We start from the raw sequence: 20,721 nt of genomic DNA, 5'->3' as shown, positions 1-20,721 counted from the left end.
ACGTTTTCATGCGAGGGAATGAGCTGTGGCACATGCATCGCCAGCGGGTCCTGCTCCTGCACACCCAGGACACCCAGCCCTGCTCCCACAACCCTGCTGGGACCCCCAGCCCTGCTCCCATGTCCCTGCTCTGACACTCAGCTGGCAGGCAGGCCCTGGGCATGGGCACAGCATCCAGAGCAAGCACCCCAACATAGAGACATTCCTGAGAACAGTCATCACTGGGGCATGATGGGGATAGGAACAGGAATAGGAAGACATTGGAGTGCTGCCCACTCTGGGGATGCCAGTCCAGGGGTAACCTTGAGGATGATCTCCAGGTACCCCAGCCCAGAGAGCAAGTTAGCATGGGCAGGGCTGTGGTATAAAGGAAAGCAGCCTCCAAAATTGGAAATGACGCTTCTTGAATGAGCGCAGGCGGCTGGAGGCACAGGGATGCCCCTGGCCAGGAGACACAGAACAGGAGCTGGAGCCAAACTGGGGCAACACTGGTAGAGCTGGGGCAACATCACACACACACACACACACACACACACACACGCTGCCCTCTTCTCTGCTCCTGCCCCCCGCTGTGGCCATCCGGGCCGGAGCCCAGCTCTACCGGAGCCCCTCCCCATCTCTCCCCCCCTCCCCATGGCAGCCCCCCACCGCGTCCCCAGAAGTCTGCTCCCTCCGCACGGCATGGCCACAGGCCCCGCCTGGGTGCCCCGGGAGGGAAGCTGCAGCGCTGACGCCAGCATTGCAACTGCCTGGGATATGAGATCCGCTTGGATTCAGCAATTTCAACTCATTTCAAGCCCGATTCTGCAGCAATTTTCTGAGCCAGTGGGATGTTTTCGCCTCTGCAAACGTCCCCTCGCATGCACCGTCGCACCATTTCCCTTCCCCGCTCCCAGCAGGGGTTGGGGAACGGTGCCAGTTTGGCTCAACCCCAGCTCCAGCGGCAGCACAACCATCCCCCACACCGACAGCCCCTCGGCGCAGCCCCCTGCCCCACGCAGAGCTGCCAAGACAGCTCCTGGGGGATGCAGCCCTGCTTGTGGGGCCGGGGCTCCCACCTCCGTGGGGCACAGGGCTCTGCAGCCTCAGTCCCGGCGGAACAGGGCACCTTCGGCCCCGAGCGGGACACACCTGTGCTGGGCTGGGCTCCTTTTCCCCATCCTGTGAAGGGCCAAGCTCTGGAGCACCCTCCCCAGCACCCAGACCCACTTCCTCAGGAGGAGGGAGAGCAGCGAGGTTGCAGGAGGGCTGGGGGATGCTGCGAGCACATCCCAGAGGGGCCGGGACCCCTCCTGCCACCGCAGATGTGCCTCTCTCTGTGCCACAGGCCAGCCTGCGCCAGCTGAGCCCCCTTGGCCAGGCCTGAGCCAACAGCAGAGATGTGGGTGCATGGGGCTGGCAGAGCCCCTCTCGTGCCAAGCAGGCTCGCTGCCGGAATAACAAGTGCTCAGCTGTGCTGCGGGCTGCGCTGCCAGCTGGTCAGAGCGGCAGGAGGCACCCGAGCCCCAGCGCCCGGCAGGGCGAGCAGGTCACTGCCTGGCTGCAGCACTGGGGCCAGCGTGAAGCCCAGTGCTGCCCAGGAGTGGGCAGGATCCAGACCAGGCATCCCTGCTCCTGGCAGGTCAGGATCAAGGGGATGCAATGCATGGCAGAGGGATGCACCTCACACACAGGCAAGGACACCTTCCCCACACATCTGCCCCAGCACTGCCAGCAACATCAGTAAAGCAGGGGGACATTGGGACCATCCTGCTTTCAGAAGCAGCATCTGTGACAGCACACCCATCACGTGTGCCAGGGAAGGAGCTCTCCCTTGCAAGCCATCACGCCAGGAGTCCTGCATCGGCCAAGGCAGGAGTCAGAGGGGCCTGTGCTGCTGGTGCCACACAGAGCCAGAGCGACACAAAGGCAAGGGACTAGGGACCCCAGGTGCTCACCTCTTGGCCCCTCTGCGCAGGCACCGCAGCACACAGCTTCCTCCAGTAGCAGAGCAAGTGCCATTGCAAAGTTGTGCATTCCCCTCCCGCTGCTCCTGGGGGGAATTCGTCCCAGAATCTCACTCAGCTTCTCATTTCCAATCTAAATTTATTCATGGCCAGTTTGTACCATTTATTCTCGTGCCAGCATTGTCCCTTAGCTTAAATAGCTCTCTTCCCTCCCTTGTGTTTACTCCCTTGATGTATTTATAAACAGCAATCCCATCCCCTCGCAGCCTCCAGCCTGCCAGCCTGCACGTGCCAATCGCTCCTGGTTTCCTCTCCGGATTCAGGCTCTACTTGCCTGCGCAGCCGGGCTGCCTGGCACAGCATCTGCTCCAGCTCCCCAGCAGCTTCCTCAGCCCCGGCTGCACAGGGCTCACACACTGCTCCGGCGAGGTCCCCGGCACACACAGACACTTGACTCTGCCCTCTCCATCCCACAGCAGCTGTGGGGCAGCATCCCACCCACGTCAGGACCACTGCCCTGGCTGGGGCTAACCTGCTCCCTGCAGACCTCCCGGCAGTGTGTGCTTTCATATGGTTTGCCTGCACTAAGCACTTTAAAGCACCCACCAAAAGGGTCACCTGGTAGGTAAAGGAGCCAACACCAAGGGAATCACAGAATATGCAGTGCTGGGGTGCAGAGAGGCAGGGGGGCAGGAGCCAGGGAAGTCCACTGCAGCCTGTTGGCAGCCAGCAAACTCTCTGAGACACTGAGCGTGCTGCCTACCTACCCCAGTCTCTCCCTAAGCACGAGGGTCAGGTACTGAGGCTGCAGGAGGTTTCTGCCCCATGTTTCTGCCTCCTGCCTCGCCCGGGAGGGAGATGGGGAAGACTGCAGGGCAGAGCCAGGAGGTGCTCAGGGTCCCCATGGGAAAGGTGCACCAAAGTTGCACCCCCAAACATGCCAGAGCGAGCTTGCTGAGCTGCTAACATGCTGCCTGGCCTGGGTTTGGACTGTGCTGAGCAGCAATCCTGCCATCACTCTGTGCACCCGCCGGCTCTCTCCAGCCAGATTCCCATCATCAGACACCCCCTGCGCTGGGCACGCTGCCCTCAGGCACACAGCACAGCACGCTACCGATAAACACTGGGATGGGCTGCAGCTCAGCCTTTCTGCTGCAAACCCAACAAAACACACACAAAGAGCAGTAATTCTGGTTTTGGATAGTGGGCTCCTCTTGGCAACTGGAGGAGACCCAGCACCATGTGCAGACACAGCTGGCCCATGCCACTTGGCCCCAGGACCAGGGAAGGATTCCCAGACCTGTGTTTAGATGCAGAGATGTAGCACTGAGCCCATCCATCCTGCAGGCTGGAGAAAGCAGGGAACATCAAGGATACCTGAAAGTGGGGTATGCAAGGTCCCCGGGGCTCCTTTGTAGAGCTCAGGCAGCTCTGCTCCCTGGCTGCTGTCACCCTGTGGGCACCCCAGGACTGCATGATGTCCCCTGCCTTGCAGGTACACCAGTGCCTCTGCACGCTGCTGGATGGATGCTGGTGGCTGAGAGACAGCAGCAGATCCTGGGCGCCACCGGGCCTGCCCCACTCCCCTTGACATGCCGGGGCACTGCGGGGAGGCAGCGCGCAGCACCGCAGTCCCTGCTGCCCTCCTGCCCAGCACAGGCAGCGCTTTCTGGGCAGCGCCAGCCCTGGGGACCACTTCTCTTGGAAAGCAGCCGTGCAGGGACTGCTGCGCCGCCCGTCCCCAAAGGGTTAACAAGCAATTTCCTTTGCTGACAGCTCGGAGACCGTTCACTATCGACTGCGGGAGAATAAGAGGGGAGAAGCAGTGAGATAAAAAGGCAGCAGAGCTGGCACCGCCTGCTTAATCCCAGCGTTTAATCTGCTGGGGCAGCGCAGGCAGCCTTATCTCGCCGTCCTTCTGCTGCTCCATCTCATTGCTGCTCCCACGGCTGCGCAGGCCGCACCGCCAGGAGATGTAAGAGCTGAGCTGGGGAGCGCTGGCCTGGGGCACCCGCTGCTGCCAGCCCGCCTCGTTCCGCAGCCTCCGCCAGGCCCGCTGTGCTGGCAGGCACACGCCGGCTCCCCGCGCCTGGCACACGCCGGCTCCCCACGCCTGGCATACACGCGTCCCCCATGCCTGGCACATGCACGTCCCCTCCTGCTGCCCAGCCGCAGCGGGGCGGCTGCACGGGGACACACACACGCGCAGACGGAGGGATGTGCACACAGGCTGCACCCACGGAGCCTGCTGTCTCACACCTGGTGCTGCTCACGCCTGGCACTGCCACACATTTCCTGGTCGTTGCCCCCACACACATGCTCTGGCATCCAGCCCACGCGATGCTCGAGTCCCCATGGGTGGATGGAGGATGCAGGGCTCCGTGGGACAGTGCATGTAGGACACAGCAGGGCCAGGACAGCAGGCAGGGCAATGCCACCTCGTCCCCCTTCCTCCATCCTCACCTATCCAGGTGTTCCCCTGCTGGGTGCCAGACCATCTCCAGAGGCTCCGTCTGCTCATCCCACCAGGCACATCATGGTCAATGTCACTGGGTCACTCCCAGCCTGGCCCTGGCAGCTCCTGCAGCCGCTGGGCAAAGGGGGGCAGGAGGGGAGGGGGGGCCATCTCCTGGGAGCTGTCAGGTGCCGGCACAGACATGGTCCCTCCAGCCCTGGCATTTATCTGTAAGTCCACAGCACTGACACGGTGCAGATGAAGTCTCCACACTCGCTGGGTTTTCACAGGGGTTATCCTGCTGCCTACAGATGGGTTTACACTGATAAGATTTATTGTCACCCTGGCTGAGGTGCTGCCAGCACCTCACTGCCTGCTCCTCTTGCAAGGCTGTGTCGCCTGCCTGGGGGTGCCATGAGACCCAGGAGCAGCACCTCACTGAGTGGCCACCGACAGAGCAGGTCCCAGGACGGAGGAGAGCTCCCCATGACCTTCTGCTCCCCACTGCCAGGGCTGATGGGTCCCCTGTCCACCCGCCCCAGCGTGCTCACCCAGCCTCTCACCATCTCAGCAGGATGCAGGGGAATGGTGGTCCCCGACCTGGACCAGGCTGAGGAGAGCACACATCTGTGCTGCCAGAGATTTGCTGATGGTGCTGACAGCACGGCTCCTGTCACAGCTCGGCAGCTTTGCAGCTCTCCTGCATGGTGCAGGGTGGCCAGGGCTCACGGGGCTGCTGTGGCAGCCGTGCGTGGAGCCACCACAGGCAGGATGGCCTGGGCAGGGAGTGGGGAAAGCCCCCCAGCCTGCAGCCTGACCCCAGCACCACACGGGAGCTGGCAGGGAGGCTACAGGAGACAGGGTCTCATGCACTCCCTGCCCCAGGGTGACATGGGGTATGCAGGAATACTCCAAAAAGAGGAATTTAGCCCCAAAGCCCCCTGCTCTGCCCTGGTCCCTCATCCACACCCTGCTGCCTGCCCACCCTTCCACCATGGTCCCCAGCACTGATTTCCCTGGGGCCAGCAGGGATTGCCCTGAGCCACCTGCTGCAGCCAGGCAGGGGCTGAACCAGGATAAATCCCTGAGCAGCGGGAGGGGGAGCTGCCTGCCAGCATCCCCCACCCCATCCCCTAAGTCACCACATAAGCCCAGCACAGGTCCCCCAACACCCTGCTCCATCCTGGCTCCCGCCTCTTCCCTTTCTCCTTCCCTCCAGCTGCTGAACCCCAGTGATGCTGGGGGCTCCTCTCTCTCCACCAACATGAATTTGACTCCAGCACATCAGAACTAAAGAAACCAACATGCAAACAAACAGCCTGAGCCCTAGCTTCACCCTCCGCCCCAGGGCCAACTCAGGGGGCCGGGGGGCCGGTCAGGGTGATGGTGTAACCTGCCAGCACATCAGGGGCCCAAGTGAAGTGGGGTGATCACAGCCCAGCGGGAAAGGGCTCGTTAATAGCTGAGCCCTTTTAGTAGAGATTAGGGAGCTGCGTGGCTTTGATCTTTGATTGCCAATTTGCATCTTGAAGGCGCTGGGACCTCATCCAGCCTCAGCGCAACCCTTTGTGGTTATCTCGTGGCTAATGGATTTGTTCTTAATGCTGGAGCGTGCAGGCTAAAGGCTGATTAAACCCTCTCCGCGGCGCTAAATCAATGGAACAAACATGATAGGGGTTGGCTTTCCCCAGCCTGCGTGCTCCCGGGTGGAGGGGCTGATTGACAGAGCCCCTGTGCCCTGGCACTGGCAGGGGGTCCCTCCTTGGGGCTGCCAGACAGGGGAGGAGGCATGGGCACCATTGAGCAGGGACAACCTCACAGCCCGTGTCCCCCTATCTCTGTATCCCCATCCTCTGCCTGCCACGTGGGCAGCAGTGGGCTGAGGGGTCTCAGGACTCCCGGGGTGTCTGCCTCTACTTGATGCTTGGGCCACATTGCCCTTGTGTTGGTCCTCGGCATCTGCAGGAGCTCCCCAGTCCCCCTCCAGCTCCTCCTGGCTCTCAGGGTTTGCTATGGAAGCAGGGACATGTCCTGGCAGGGATGGGATGGGACAATCTGCACCTACAGCTGGGGGACTCCTTCCCCCTCCTCATGCCCCCTTTGCGTCCCACACACTGGGGAGCAGCACTGGCAGCTCCCATCTCCTCTGTCCTTCAGATTGTCTCCCCTTCCCCCTGCTTGTAGCCAGCGCTGCATTCCCAGGACCGTACACTGCCTGCAGCAGCCCATACATCACGTGCTGTGAGCAGCAGTATCTGTACACACTTTCCATAATGCCCATGGTCTCCACTGAATGCCCAGCTTCAGGAAAATGCAATTCCCACTGCATCTGCAGGCAGCATCAGCAGAAGGGACAAACTGCGCCCTGTCCGTAGAACATGCCCCAGGAACAACTGGCCCGCATCCTACCTGCTGCCTGTGCTGGGGGCCTGGGGATGGGAGCTGAGCACCTGAGACAGGGACTAGGAGCTGTGGGGAGGAGGGTTACATGGCTGCAAGCTGGGAGGAGACCAGCTGAGAGCATTTTGCACCCTTTGCTTTTTGCAGGGCTCACTCTGGATGCTGCCAGGGCAGAGCTGCTTACAAGTCTGGTGGCATTTGAGCGACAGGACCCCCAAGCAGGGACCCTGCTCCAAGGCCCAAGCTGCCTGTGCCGGAGGATGAGAGATGAGCTGCAACAAAGTGAAGCTCAGACCAGTGCCTTGCTGGGAACCAGTCTGTGGGGAGAAGGTGCTGGGAGCAGCCCTGCTGGCCCCGGGCTGTGCCCGAGCCAGGCTCAGCCCTTGCGAGCAGTGGCTGTGGCAGAGGCAGCCGACTGCCGCACGGCACGAAGCCGGCAGGATCACATGCCGAGATTCCCATCTGCAAACCTCGCTATTGAATCACCTCCCCTCCACCAATATTTGCTAAGCATGAGAGATAAAGTGGCTACAAAAGTAATTGGTGCCAGCATTTCAATCCTCCTGGGCTGGCGGTGGAGGGGTGGCCAAGCAGGCTGGCAGCCCCTGGGGTGGCAGGACCCTGACAGCTCAGCCTGCCGAGCCCCCCGGCCTGGCTCCCAACCGAGCAGCCCCTGTGCCCTGCCTGCAGCTGTGTGAGGAGAGCCAGGACCCCTTCCACGCTGTTGTGCAGCACCTCTGCCTGCCTGGAATGGATGTTGCTGCCACGGGCACTGCTGCCCACGCCATCCTGCCCTGGGCACCAGCACAGGTCCCCCTCCTGCCCTCACGCCCACCCCTGCACCAGGACAGCCATCTCCACCTGGTCAGCATCTCCCCTGCAATCCTCAATGCAGCACCAAGCCAGCCCCTCCAGTATTGCCCCATCCCCTCCACGTCACCCCAGTGTCCCCAGCTACCACTGCCCTGCCCTGCCTGCACCACGCAGTCCCCTCTCCGCCTCGCTCCAGGCTGCCTGTGCAGTCTCTGCAGCGGACCCTGAGTGGGTGAGGCAGGACATGATGCTGCAATACAGCTCCTAGAGGAGAAGTCCAGAGTGTTATCAACCGGGGGGAGTTAACTAAGGTCATGTCAGGCGATAAGGAAACAGGATGCCAGAGAGGCAGCTGCGCAAGGGGGTCAGAGCCTGAAAAACTCCCTCTGAAAAGCAACTCCACCAAGATGTGATCAGCCAGGTGCTCGGAGACAGAGTGGCTGTCACAGCCACAGGTGTGGGGGCTCCAAGGATGGCACCACACATGCTGGACCCATGTCCAGTATGGGATGGGGATAGGATGGGGTGGGATGGGAATGGGGATGGGATAGTTATGGGATGGGAATGGGCACAGGATGGCAATGGGATGGCATGGGATGGGATGGCATGGGATGGGATGGGATGGGATGGGATGGGATGGGATGGGATGGGATGGGATGGGATGGGGCTGGGCAGGAAGAGCCAGCTGAGCAGCCCTGGTTATCTGCTCCTGTCCTCATGCAGGAGTAATGTGCCCTGGTGTGATCAGCGTTGTGCCAGCAGGGCAGGAATTGCTGTGAACCTCTGTCCGTAATTAGCACATGTAATTGCAGACACTCTCTGATTAGCAGGACCTCAGAGTCAGGAACGCCAGGCTGCTTGACAGCGCTCACGCTGCTCATGCCTCGGATTGCTCGCCTCCCTGCTCGGTGATGGCTTTGCCCGCCAGGCCAGGCAGTGCCATGGGGCTGGGAGAGCAGTGCTGGCCTGGCAGGGCACAGCACGGTGCACAGTGGGGTGACGGAGCAGGCTGGGGACCCAGGGGACATGCACAGGGGACACACTGCCAGTGCAAACCCAACTGTCCTGTGCAAGCAGTCACAGCACCCGGTGCCCTGCCTGGCCGGGTGGGAGCTGAGCTGCTGGGACATAATTAATACTTGCATCAATCTCATCTGGATTTGCATAGTGCCCTCGGTCCTGTGCTGCCCAGGAAGGCAGGCTGCTCCATACCTTTCCCGGGGGCAGCAGTGGCAGATGCCGGGCCGGACCTGCCTCCTCCGTGGGTGTCACAGCCCCAAAGTGGTCCCCGGTTTGCCCCCACATGCACCCCATCCCTCCTCACCCCACTGCCCCCCGCAGTGGGGACACCCGCAGGCTCCCACCCTGCCCTGCTCCAGCCGCTGGAGCATTGAAGACAGATGGAGATGTTTCTCTCTGCTGTGCAATCCCTCCCTCCCTCCTCGGGCTGTGAAGAAATTGAGGGGATGGCAGCTCAGGAATGAAGGGCACAGCAGGGTTTGGAGGGCAAAGGGGGTTGGCAGAGCTGCAGACACCCCCCTGCAGCTGAGAGGCACGGCAGTGCCCTCCTCTGCATGCCCAGGATGGTGTATGGGGTCCATGGGCAGCATCCCCGGCTGCTGCCTGCTCTCCTGGGGCTCCCAGCTCCCCCCTGCTCCTGTCCCGCTCCCCTAGTCCAGGTAAGCACCCCCAGCCCATCCCCAGAGGGGTCCCCCAGGCTGAGCCCCAGCCCGGGAGGAAGAAGAGCCGGGGCAAGAAAGAGCCTGTGGTAGTGTCAGGGACACCAGGGTGCAGACAGGGACGCGGGTACCACCTGCAGCCCTTGCTTTGCCACCCTGTGGGTGCAGGTGGCAGAAGGACGGGACAGCATGGGGACGTGCGGGGTGCCAGGGCCACTGTCTCCCGGGGATGACAGACTGGCAAAATAACCCTGTGCAGCCGAGCGCAGCGCTTCGCCACGGCCGCTGACACCGATGACAGCCGCTCCCAGCCCGGTGACATCATGGGGACCATGACGCTCCAGGCACAGCCGGGGTACAGCCGGATACAGGAGGAGACATGGGCATGTCTCCTGCCCCGGGGGCTGCCCGCCAGCCCTCCGCAGCCCTGTCACCGATGTGCCTCATCCATGCCTGACCGCAGCACCCACAGCGCCTGCAGCACCCGCTGCCCACCCACCCCGGCACGGCGGACATGGCCACTAACTGTGCCTGTGACCGGGGCGGGAGGGCCACAGCCTGATTGCAGCTGCCCAGATGAGTGCGACCGGCTCAATCAGAGCCACACAGCCCTCCAGCATGCCGGGCACTGGGAAATTAAACGGCTAATGAGCTGCTGGCTGGAGGGCCGGCAGTTAGTGATTAATCAGGGACTCTGCTCTGAAGAGGCGTATGCCTCCTCTTCCCTTCCGCCCTGCACATCCGAGGGGCTGGTGGCCAGCAGAGTGTCCCCCCAGCCCCTGCTCCCTGCCTGCCCAGCCACCGTGGGCAGGGGCTAGCCTGGCTCTCCAGCCCAGCTGAGCTCCCCAACACAAAGAGGAGTCCCTGACCCCCGTGGGACATGGCACCCACAGGTCCTCCCAGCCTCTGGCTTTCCTGCCTCTCTCCTTTCTCCTGTGTTGTGCTTGCCTTCCCAGCACTGCAATCAGGAGGGAACCTTTTGTTCTGCTGGAAGAAAACCTGTTGACTCCAGCCGAGCTTAGCTGGCGCTTAACAGCCGTTCACGTGCAATACGTGTTCCAGCTTGCATCTGTGCCTGGAGAGGGGCACGGCAAACTGGGGGTGCCTCCACCAAGGGACCCTCCCCACCTGTACGAGGGTGTCTGGGGAGGGCTGGCTGTGCAGGCAGCGATGTCTCCCAGGGACAGGGCAGGAACATGAAGGAGCCCCAAGTCCCAGCAGGTCAGGGTGCAGGGCCAGCGCCCCCCCCGCCAAGACCGACTGCATGGTGCCATGTGCCCTGGCTCAGCGGCGGGGCATCCTCACCTCCCGCTTGCTGCTGGCATGTCGATGCAGCTGCGGGCAGATGGGGCCAGCAGCGCCCTGCCTGTAACCACTGCTGGCGCAGCACACCGGGGCACGGCTCAGAGCACAGAGGGAAGGTTTTGCAGCGTAAGCAGGGGACAGCCACCCGCAGAAAGGCATGGGGAGCTGCAGAGGAGCTGCTCAAGCAGAAGCCTGACTGCTCCCCCACTGTGCAGCCCTGGCTGGCTTTCCTCCCCTTCATGGCCCTTGCAGAGGTAGGATGTGGCGGAGGTGTTGGCACCCTCCTGCCCTCTCACCCGCGTTGTGCATGCAGGGAGCGTGCCCTGGGGACAAGCTCCCCGCCTCCTCCCGGGGTTGCATGTCAGGCAGTGCCTGGGAGAAAAGGCCAGCGGCTGGCAAGGAGCAGGTTAGAGAGATGCATGTTCTCCCCTATTGCACAATTAATCATGAGAAGTTTTTCCTCCTTTCGTGCATGAAACAAAATTTGGCAGGGCACTCTGACCACAGGGACTCGCTGCTTGCTCTCCAGTAAAAACCCAGCCACATCTGGCAAAGAAATAACCTCAGAGCATCCCTGTGTGCACAGGCAGGGAGAGGCAACACCGGACTGGGCAGGAAAACTGAGGGGGGCTTGGTCCACAGCGAGCACCTTCAGTCCCTGGTGTTTGCCCCCGCAGCCCCCACATGACCATGCTGCTCTGCCGGCACCATCGTCCCTGCCCACAGGCTATTACTCCCGTCCTGGACATATAAATGCCCAGGCAGGGTGTCCACCCTCTGCCAGACGCCTGGGTGCTGGCAGCAGCTCCTGCATCCCCTGCCTGGGCCCTCCTCCTGCCCCTGGCTGCCTCCCCCCTGCCTGCTCCATCCCCCAGCCCAGACAGAGCCTCAGCCGGTCCTTTCCCAGAGCAAGCTCAAGCCTCCCCAGCAGCGTTCCAGCTATTTGTTATTGGAAAAAGGGGGAAATACGGTTTTCGACAATTATTGTTTTTTCCACCTGACTGGCTGCAAACTTGTTAATTTTTTTCTTTAATGTGTGAACAGTGTCGACGGCAGCTGCATGTGAAATGACTCGACGCCCTATCTGCGGGTCCCTGGCTGGCTTTCAGAGCTCGCACCGCAAACATTGCCTTCTATAAATAAAGGCCTATATCTCATCAATGGCAGAACAGCAGAGCTTTATATAGTCGTCTTACATAAAACCGTCTCTCTTTATGGGCTTCAAACCATTTGCGTCACTTAGTGCAGCTCCGTAAACCTCCTGCTCCAGCCGCTCCCCCGCGGAGGGAGACCCGGCACGGCTGCCCTGTGCTCCATGCTGCCGGCGGCAGGGAGCCCGGGGTCCCCACTCCACCCAGGGTTGTCCTCCACCCCCTGGCGGGGCCAGGTGGCAGCTGTGTCCTCGTACCCCCGCCCTGCCACCTTGGCATGCATCTCCCTCCAGCCCGCCCGGCCTTGGCACCGAGTGCCGGCATGGCACCCGGCACTGCCAGGCACCCCGGCGCCTGGGGATGGCTGGCTGCCGGCCAGCGCCACGCACCCTGCCCTTGTCACCCTCCCTGTCCCTGACATGGGTCCTGGGGCAGTGCAGGCAGGGATGCTGGGAGATGCCGCTCCATTTTCCATCACTTGGGAATCAGGGACGCAAGGGCACAGGGTGATTGGGGTTGTGGTGCCAGGCTGGAGGGACCGGCCAGCTCCCAGCAGCTCTGGCTCTGACATGCAGGGGACACGAGCCCGGTCGGTGGCTTTCCACCCCACTGCCCAGCGAGCGCCTGGTGCGGGGGATGCTGGGGGCTGCCCCCATGGCCACGGAGCACAGGTCCCAGCCCCAGCCCACACACAGGCTCCCGCTGTCCCCTGGGCCCCCAGCTCCATACAGCAGAGCCTGCCCCTCTGGCTCGCCACAGGCGTCCGCCTGCACGCACCGATGGGTCGCGGCAGGGGGCTGGGAACTCCTGCCAGGGCTGCAGCAATGTCTGCCTGCAGGGAGGCAGCCGGCACCCCGAGCCTGGGGGGCAGAGCTCGTGGTGACAAACCTTCGTTTATCCCCATGCCACCCCAGCTGGCTACCCGAGGCAGTCAGGCAGCCGAAGCCAGAGACATGTGGAGACAACCACATCATGGCACCAGCACCCCCAGTGCACTCTGCCTCGTGGCTGCCCCCAATGCCACCCCACGGGTGACGCTGGCATCAAGGACAAGGTCACAGCAGTGCCCTGCCAGCCACAGTGCCATGCAGCATGCAAACCATGCCTGCACCCCAGCCAGCCCTGCCCCATGCCCAGAGCCCCCATGCCCAGCCAGCCACACTGCACCCCATGAACCCCCTCTCCAGCCAGCCACAGTGCAGCCCACGAACACTCCCTGCCCTCCAGCCAGCACCCCGTCAGCCCCACAGCCCCGTGGCTCCACTCTCCCATGGCCCCACAGCCCTGTGGCCCCACGCATTGGCAAGTGCCCGCTCCCATGGCCAAGCCCCCATGGGTCCACTGGCCCCATCCCTCCCGCAGTCACCCAAGGTTCCCACCCCACTCTGCACCCATGGGTGCCCTGGCCCCGGGTGACAGCAGTGCCCCCCAATCTGCCCAGCCTGGCATGTGGAACCAGCTGCATGGCACATCCCGCGTCCCCGGGGAGCCACACCAGGCGCGGGCGTCCTGGCCGCTGGCTCCCCCCCATATCGGAGACAGGCTTATTAAGTGTGTGATATTAAATTACCCAGATAAGAGCGTAAGAGCTTTTAAAGTCAATTCATTAAATATAATTATGAAGAGAGCTTTTTTATGCTCACGGTGATCCGATCTCAATCAGGGAGACGGTGGGAAAGCCGCCGGCTCCTTCAGCATCTCCGCTCCCCCGCCGCGTCGCCTCCGCACCCCCCTGCTCTCCCGCCTCGGCCCCCTCCCGTGGGGAGCCGGCACCCACAGCCACAGCCCTCGCCGCCCACCCCGCTGCCCCGGCACCCCCTCCCTGGTGTCACTGCTGGTGCCAGTGCCACCCCACCTGGATGGGGGTGGCATGGGGCTCTGCCTACAAAGGTGTGGGAGAGGGGAGGCCACGGGGGTGAGGTGCAAGGGCCGGCGGGATTGGGGAGAAGGGCAGCAGGGTAGGGGGATGCTCGGGGACAAGAGCCACGGGGCTGAGGAGCTGAGCACAGGCTCCTCCCAGCCACGGTCCCCTTCCCCGCAGGATCCGACCCCCTCCCTGTCCCCTGCGGAGCAGCCTCCTTAGGGACCTAATGATGCATTCCTACTCCCCAGGCAGGAGGGGTGCGTGGTCCCCTCCCCTCCCACGTTCATTAATGCTGCTTTCTGACCAATTAATACCTGTCAGCCAGGCGGAGGCTGCCCCGACCCATGGCCAGACCGCTCACACACAGCCCAGGTGGCCCCACACCAGCCCTTCGCACCGGGACCTGCCTCTCGCTCTGTCCACCCCCAGCTGCCGCCTGGGGTGCAACCGCATGCAGGGCTGAGCCTGTCTTTCCTGGAGGAAGCCATGTGGGAGTGGGAATCCCAAAGAGTCCCACGCCCCTCACCCATCCAAAAGACAGCTGGATCACCAAGACACCTGCTGTCACCTTGCCATGGTGCCCCGAGACCCGCCACGATGAGGGGTTTTGCGGTGACACCCCTAGGTGCAGCCATCCCCTCACCGTCCCACCACAGTACCACAAATCCTCATTACCCCCAAACCCACCCACACGCTGCCGCAGCCCGGGCACCATGGGGCGAGAAGCAGCAGCCCGGCTGACCAGGAACAGGGTGGGCTCTGGGCTGGGGTCCCCACACAAGGCTCTGGCGGGGGCTGGTGGGAGCAGCTACCCGCTGCTGGGAGCTGCTGGACTGACATTTATTTTTAGACGTGAATTGTATAAATTAGCATTTCTCAGTGGATTAAGCAGCAGGAATTGTGTAAAATTAAATGGCAACGAATTGCATTAAAGTCCCCCGTTTTCTGGCACAAGCAGCACCTCGGGCCATGCCCGTGAAGCTCATGTGTAACGGCACCAGAACTGCTGCCGCCACTGCTCTGGACAGGAACATGACCAACCTGCGGTGTGTCTGCACCACCCGGGACACAGACCTGGGGATGCACAAGCACGGTGGCCAGGCTGTGAGGATGGGGGGCTCCGGATGGGTTGTGTGCCCCCAGGGAGGTGGCTCAGGCACTGGGCTGGGGCTGGAGGACATGGGTCCGGTGAGTGGAGTGTGGTGACCCAGATGGGCACGGCTGGGCTTGGCTGAGCAGCTCACAGGCATGGGATCAGCGAGGGATGCTCCAGGCTCTCCCGGGCACTGACACAGCATCCCCAGCCCAGCCAGCCCCTGCCATCCATGGCAGGATACCCAACCCAGCTGCAGCCATGCCACCCTCCAGTGGGGATGATGTGTTGGGACCTGTATGACACTGCCTGGCCCCAGAGCCCCGCTGTGAACCAGCCAGGGCAGGTCCTGCAGTGCCTGGAGCCCAGTGAGCAGCTGAGGGGACACCAGTGAGCCCCCTCACTCCAAGATACACTCAGCCCTGCACAGGGGGAGAGGGGAAATGGGGTGGGTTAATGCCAGGAGCAGAGCAGGCATCAGGCAGAGCAGGGCAGGTGAGAAGCGAGTCCAGCTCTTTTGCCCAGCATGAGAATAGGCTGAAAATGTGACATTTATTAAGTACGGTTCTGGCAGAAAGGTCAGAGGGAGTCCCCGCGTCGGGACCAGTGCGGGTTGCAGTGAGGATGGCAGCAGAGCCTTGCTGGGAGGAGGCAGGGGTGACAGCCTGCTGCCCCTGGCCACCTGCCCCCCAGCCAGGATCTCTCGGGGTGCGTGTGTCCCCAGCCAAGGATTCTCCCCCTGTCTCAGCACAGGGGCTTCCCTCTCAGGGGTCTGCATGGGGTTCTGGGGAGACCCCCTGCACCACCCACGTCCTGGGCAGGCGGGAAGCCCTGCCCAGAGAGCTGGGGCCAGTGCCAACTCTGAGAGGCACTGCCAGCTCTCAGCAACCTCCCCGCTCCCCCCGCAACCTCCAGCCCTGGCAGCACTGGCTTCAGCAGCCACACATCAGAAACAAAAGGCTTTTGACAGGGGACGTGGTTTTAAGAAAGGCACAAGGCTCCCCCCCGGCCATGAGCGGAGCCTCCTGCCACAGCCGCTGTCGGCGAGCAGGCAGGATGGTGCTGCCAGCCAGGGGGGACCACATCCATGCACCTCCTCTCACAGCCCCCAGACCCCTGCACACCCCAGCTGCCTGTCCCCTCTGTCCCCAAAGCACTGCTGGGAGGCCTCTCCCTTCCCACAGTGCCCAGCACCGGCCTTGGGCTGTGGCCGTAGCGGGGTGCCAGGCGTAGGGGTGAGGGTTGGCATGAACCACCTGCCGCAGCTGAGCCCCAGCCCCATGGGGACGCTTCCCAACCTCCCGCTTAATGGCACGTAAAGAATGCTATTGATTTCCCACGCCGGCGCTGCATGCTTCACACCCTCGGCACCACAGCTCCGCTCGCCCAGCGGCTGGGCTCCGCACCCGCCGCCCTCACCAAGGCATCAACCAGTGTGCCGGTGGGCACCGGGCAGCAGCAGGGGCAGCCCGGCCCTGCGCCCCCGGGCAGAGCGGGGATCCGGGGGCTGTGGAGCACGGCACAGCTCGGAGGGGTCAGAAGAGGCTTTGCCGGGGCTCCGTCACAGCCCTCCGGCAGCCGACACAGGGGGCACGTTTGTCAGCGGGGCTGCAGGGGAGCCTTGCTGCGGCTCAGGGCTGTCCCTGCCGCCTCGGGAGATTTACAGCCCGGCCGGGCTTTATTACACGGAAGATGCTTACGCTGGGGATTTTTTTTTCCCCCATAGTTTCTTAATTTGCTATCCCATAAAGAACGTGGATTTGTGACGTTAAATAGGGGAAGATCATTTACCACTCGCAGCTCTTACTTAAAGGATCCGCACGAGTTATTTATTGTGTGAGCACAGGCTGCAAGCGGCGGGGGACACGCTCCAACCTCCGCGCTGCTCCTGCTCCCGAGCAGGCAGCCAGCCGCCGGCGGCCCCACAGCTTGGCCACCCTAGTGCTGTAAAACTTCCAGCCTCTGGATAAGTCCACCTCATGCCCAGAGGGAAGGAAGAACTCCAGCACTCCTGCAAGCACGGCTGCAGGAAAAGCTCCTTCCCTTCTCCAGCATCCCTGGGGACATGACCTCTGCTCCAGGGGCTGCTCGCCACGGGCTAGGTGCCTTGGGAGGGGTTATTTGCCCCACAGGGATGTGCTGCAGTCTGGGAGCCCTCCATCACTGCCAGGACATGCTGTGCCTCATGTATCCACCCACTGCAGCGGGGGTACAAGAGCTTTCCGAACATAAAGGCAGACGTGGGGACACAGGACTGGGACCACTGAAGCCTGGAGCTGCCTGCCGCATGACGGCTGGGTGCAGGGCAGCCCGGCTGCTCCCGTGTCGGGGCCACAGCTGGGAGACACAGGAGCACCCAAGCCCACACATCACAGCTGGGACTCACCCTGCCTGCCAAGCAGCTCACACTGTGTTTCAGTCATTCCCAGGAGGCACAAGGGACCGATTTGGCTCAGGAAATGGGAGTAGGAGGCTCCAGCTGCAAACGGTGTGAAGCCTCGACAAGTCCCACCGCTGCCTGGCAGGGCTTTGGGACATGGTATGCGGCAGAGAGAGGTCACATCTTCTCCCATCCTTCCCCATGCCCATGCCCTGCAGCCTCTCCTAACCCAGGTTCACCCCTTAGCTTCAGGCATAAAAGGGATGCCCCTTTCTGCTGACAGCCCCTGATGCCTCAAAGACCAGGCTGAGCTGGAGAGAGAGAGAGGTGGAGGCTGCGGGAGCTCTGAGCTCCCCTTCTTTGGACCACGGGCCGGGGGTCAGCTAGCACTAACCATCCTCGTGCCTGAAGCCTCCTCCAGGGCAGGGTGCCAGCACAGCAGAGCCCGGCTACCCAGGCATCCCCAGGGCAGACCTGTAAGCAGCTGAGGCATGCAGGCCAGCTAGTCCTGCATGGCCACCCGCTGAGAAACCAGGTCCCGGTGACTGTCCTGGCAGTCACCCTCTGCTGCCACGCAGCACGGCACACACCACACACCATGTCCACGCTGCGGGAAGCTTGTACCCAGCCCCATCCGCCTGAGCTCTGCCCTGCCAGCCTCACAGCACAGCTCAGCACACACCAAATCCCATTGCCATGCCGAGCTACTGCCCGGCACAAGGCTGGGCTTGCTGCCTCCCCTGCAAGCCAAAGCTGTGCAGGATCCCCCAGGCAGACCCCGGAGCTGGAGCCAGTGTGGCCGAGCCATGTGCAGGACTGTCCAGCCCCAGAGCTCCCCACTCCCAGTCCTGCTGAACCACACTTCTCCCCGGCAAACTCAGGCAGCTGGCGTAGAGCAGTCACAGAGCCCAGCAAAACCCCGAGAGGAGTGGGGCTGCCCCCTCGCTGCTCCCTGCTCATTCCCACCCCACTGCAGTGCCCCACGCTACCCCCCTGCACAGGGAAGCCCCCCCAAAAGGGTGCTTTCCCAGGAACAGCATCACCCTGCGCAGCAAGCAGACATTGTACCGATGGGCATGAAGTGAAACAGGACATGCTGCATCAGCCATTTCCAGCCCCACAGAGCCTCCTCTCGCCCCCCAGCATGCTGCACAGCCCTGGCATCGCATCCCCCTCCCCGGCGTGGAGCGGGCTCCGGCTGGCAGCACTGCTTCTGGGAGCGCAGCAAGCCAGCCGAGCAGTAGCCCCTGGCAGCCGTAGGAGAGAGGCGGCTCATTTCCAGAGTCATTACGGTCTGAAAAGGGTCCCATCAGGTATTCCGCCCGTTCAGCACATTTATTTTCCCAAACCACAGCGGGGATTTGTGATTCCAGGCTCAATATTAGCAAGAACTGCACGCTGGTGGCACCCGGCTGGGAGCTCGCTGCCTGGGCTGGCAGGGCACTGCTGGGAGGAGGCCCTGCCCGCAAGCCCCGGGCAGCAAGTGGGCAGCCCCGGGCAGCGCCCCGCTTGCCCAGCTGTAGCTGTGCCTCTGGAGTGGAGCCGCCGGCATTTGTGTGTGCACACGTGTGTGTGCAACGCTGGCAGGCTCCAGATTCACACACATCCCAGCACAAACCTCCCCAAACGCAGGAAGGCTCCCCTATGTGCAAAGGGGTCTCTGCCCCCCCCGCCTCCAGCCACTCTTGCTGTACAAAGCACCCTGTGACAGAGCACTTCCACCCAGGGGGAAGTGCAGGCTGGAGCTGGGCTCTACACCACAGCTTCTCCCCTGCCCACTGCACACTCGCCCTGGGGACCACTGAGCCCTGCTCCCCCTGCCCAGCTCCTGCCTGCGAACCCCTCCGGCACGGACCTGCTGGCTGCAAGGTCCTGCGGCGCACAGCCCTAACCAAGAGCTCCCACGGAGGATCCTCTCTCTCTCTCCATGTGAAACTTGGAGGGAAACTCAAACAGAGAGAGATGCAAACTTCAGCAGCCGGAGTGAGTCAGGGAGCCCTGCTCCCGTGAGGTGCGGCCGGGTGGGTGCCCCCCACACCAGCTGGGGCCCGCGGGGAAGCTGAGCCAGGCGTGCACTCACCACAGTGAAATCACGGGATGAGCAGTTCTCGCCGCTGAAGTTGCAGCTCTTGAGCATGTCATCAAGCTGGTGGCCGGTGCGGTTGACGATGTCGGCCATGTCGGGGTCGGGGTAGAGCAGATCCGTGGCCTTGTGGCCGTCCCGGTCCTTGGGGGGCAGCCCGGTCATGTTGGCCAAGTGGAAGATGTCAGCGTCGGTGAGCGCCGAGTGGCGGTAGCGGTTGATGTTGCAGATGGTGATGGCGGGGAAGACCATCTCGCGGATGGCCTCCTCGTCCAGGGCCATGACGTGGGGGTGCTCCAGGTAGAGCAGCGCTGACTTGGCCGCCTGGTAGAGGAAAAAGGCGAGCGAGGCCAGGAAGGCAAATGCCCAGAGGGTCTGGCGCACGCCCAGCCGCCCTGACCGGCAGATGTGTCCCAGGCCGTGCAGCGTGCTGGCGCTGGCGAAGGCGGCCAGGTCCCGGGAGCGAGGCCGGGCGGGCTCCTCGATCAGGCTCTCCTTATCCCCTTCTTCTTTCTCCTTCTGCTTCTCATCCTCCTCGGCAAATTTGATTTTACACACGATCTCAATCGGCATCTGCCCCGTGCGGCCGGTGTGCCCAGCCAGCGAGCTGCCTCCTGGCACGGGCACCGGCCGAGAGCCCGGCCAGGCACTGGGAGGGGGCTCGGGTCCCCCCCAAGCCCCAGCACAGCGCCGGGAGGGCCGAGCCGTCTCGGGAGGGAAGCGCAGCCCCTCTCAGCAGCTCCGAGCCGCCGCTTCCCTCTTGTCTCACTAGTCGATCGTCTCCTTGTGCCTTCGCTTATCAGCACAAATACAGCTGTCAAAAACCCCTCTCTCTCCTCTCCCTCGCTCTGTCTCTCTGCCTCTCTCCTTCGCTCCTCTCTGGTTAAGACCCCAGCAGATACAGGCAGCATTTAGGCATCATGTGCTAATAAAATCCAGGGAATACTTAATAATTCAAGACATGTCAACATTATTTCATCGTCAAATAAAGAGCGAGCGCCAGAGAAAAGAGGCAGTGTGAAGGGCCCCGGTGCCTCCGGGGCAGGGAGCCGCGCTGCGCCCTCTCCCCAGCCCCGGCTCCGAAGTGCTGCCGGAGCCACTTGTTTGAATGGCTCGGGAGCTGCCGGAGCCGTGCCGAGCCGTGCCGAGCCGAACCGAGCCGTGCCGAGCCGTGCCGTGCCGTGCCGTGCCGTGCCGTGCCGTGCCGTGCCGAGCCGTTCCCAGCGGAACCGAGCCGTGCCGTGCCGCGCCGAGCCGAGCCGAGCCGAGCCGTGCCGAGCCGTGCCGTGCCGAGGCGGGCGGGGCACGGAGCCTGCCCCCCGCTGCCGCCGCCGCCGCCGCCGCCGCCGCGCTCGCCGCCGCGCCCCGCCGTGCCCCGCCGGCCCGTGCGCCCCGGGGCAGAGCGCGGCTCGGCGCGGCGCGGCGCGGCTCGGCGGGGGCGGGCAGCCTGCGGGCAGCTCGCCCGGCGGCCCCCTCCTGCTCGCCCGCCTGCGGACTCCTCCTGCCTCGGCGGCTCCCTGGCCGTTAACCGCCTCCCTGCCACGGCCCGCCG

The 20,721-nt window shown here is 63.2% G+C and overlaps 1 protein-coding gene across 1 annotated transcript in view; it reads right to left on the bottom strand.

Moving 5' to 3' along the window:
* ASIC4 (acid sensing ion channel subunit family member 4) overlaps nt 1–20,481 on the bottom strand; it is a 29,536-nt gene extending 9,055 nt beyond the window's left edge. The window contains exon 1 of the mRNA XM_074828928.1: nt 19,167–20,481. Within this exon, the coding sequence (XP_074685029.1) occupies nt 19,167–19,742 (576 nt within the window). The 5' untranslated portion in view covers nt 19,743–20,481. The remainder of the gene's footprint in view (nt 1–19,166) is intronic.
* Between the last annotated feature and the right edge of the window lie 240 nt (nt 20,482–20,721).

Source organism: Strix aluco, chromosome 6, assembly GCF_031877795.1.
Source record: "Strix aluco isolate bStrAlu1 chromosome 6, bStrAlu1.hap1, whole genome shotgun sequence".
NCBI classification, from domain to species: Eukaryota; Metazoa; Chordata; class Aves; order Strigiformes; family Strigidae; genus Strix; species Strix aluco.
Note: the sequence above shows the minus strand (reverse complement) of the source record. Positions and strands in the feature narration are given on the sequence as shown.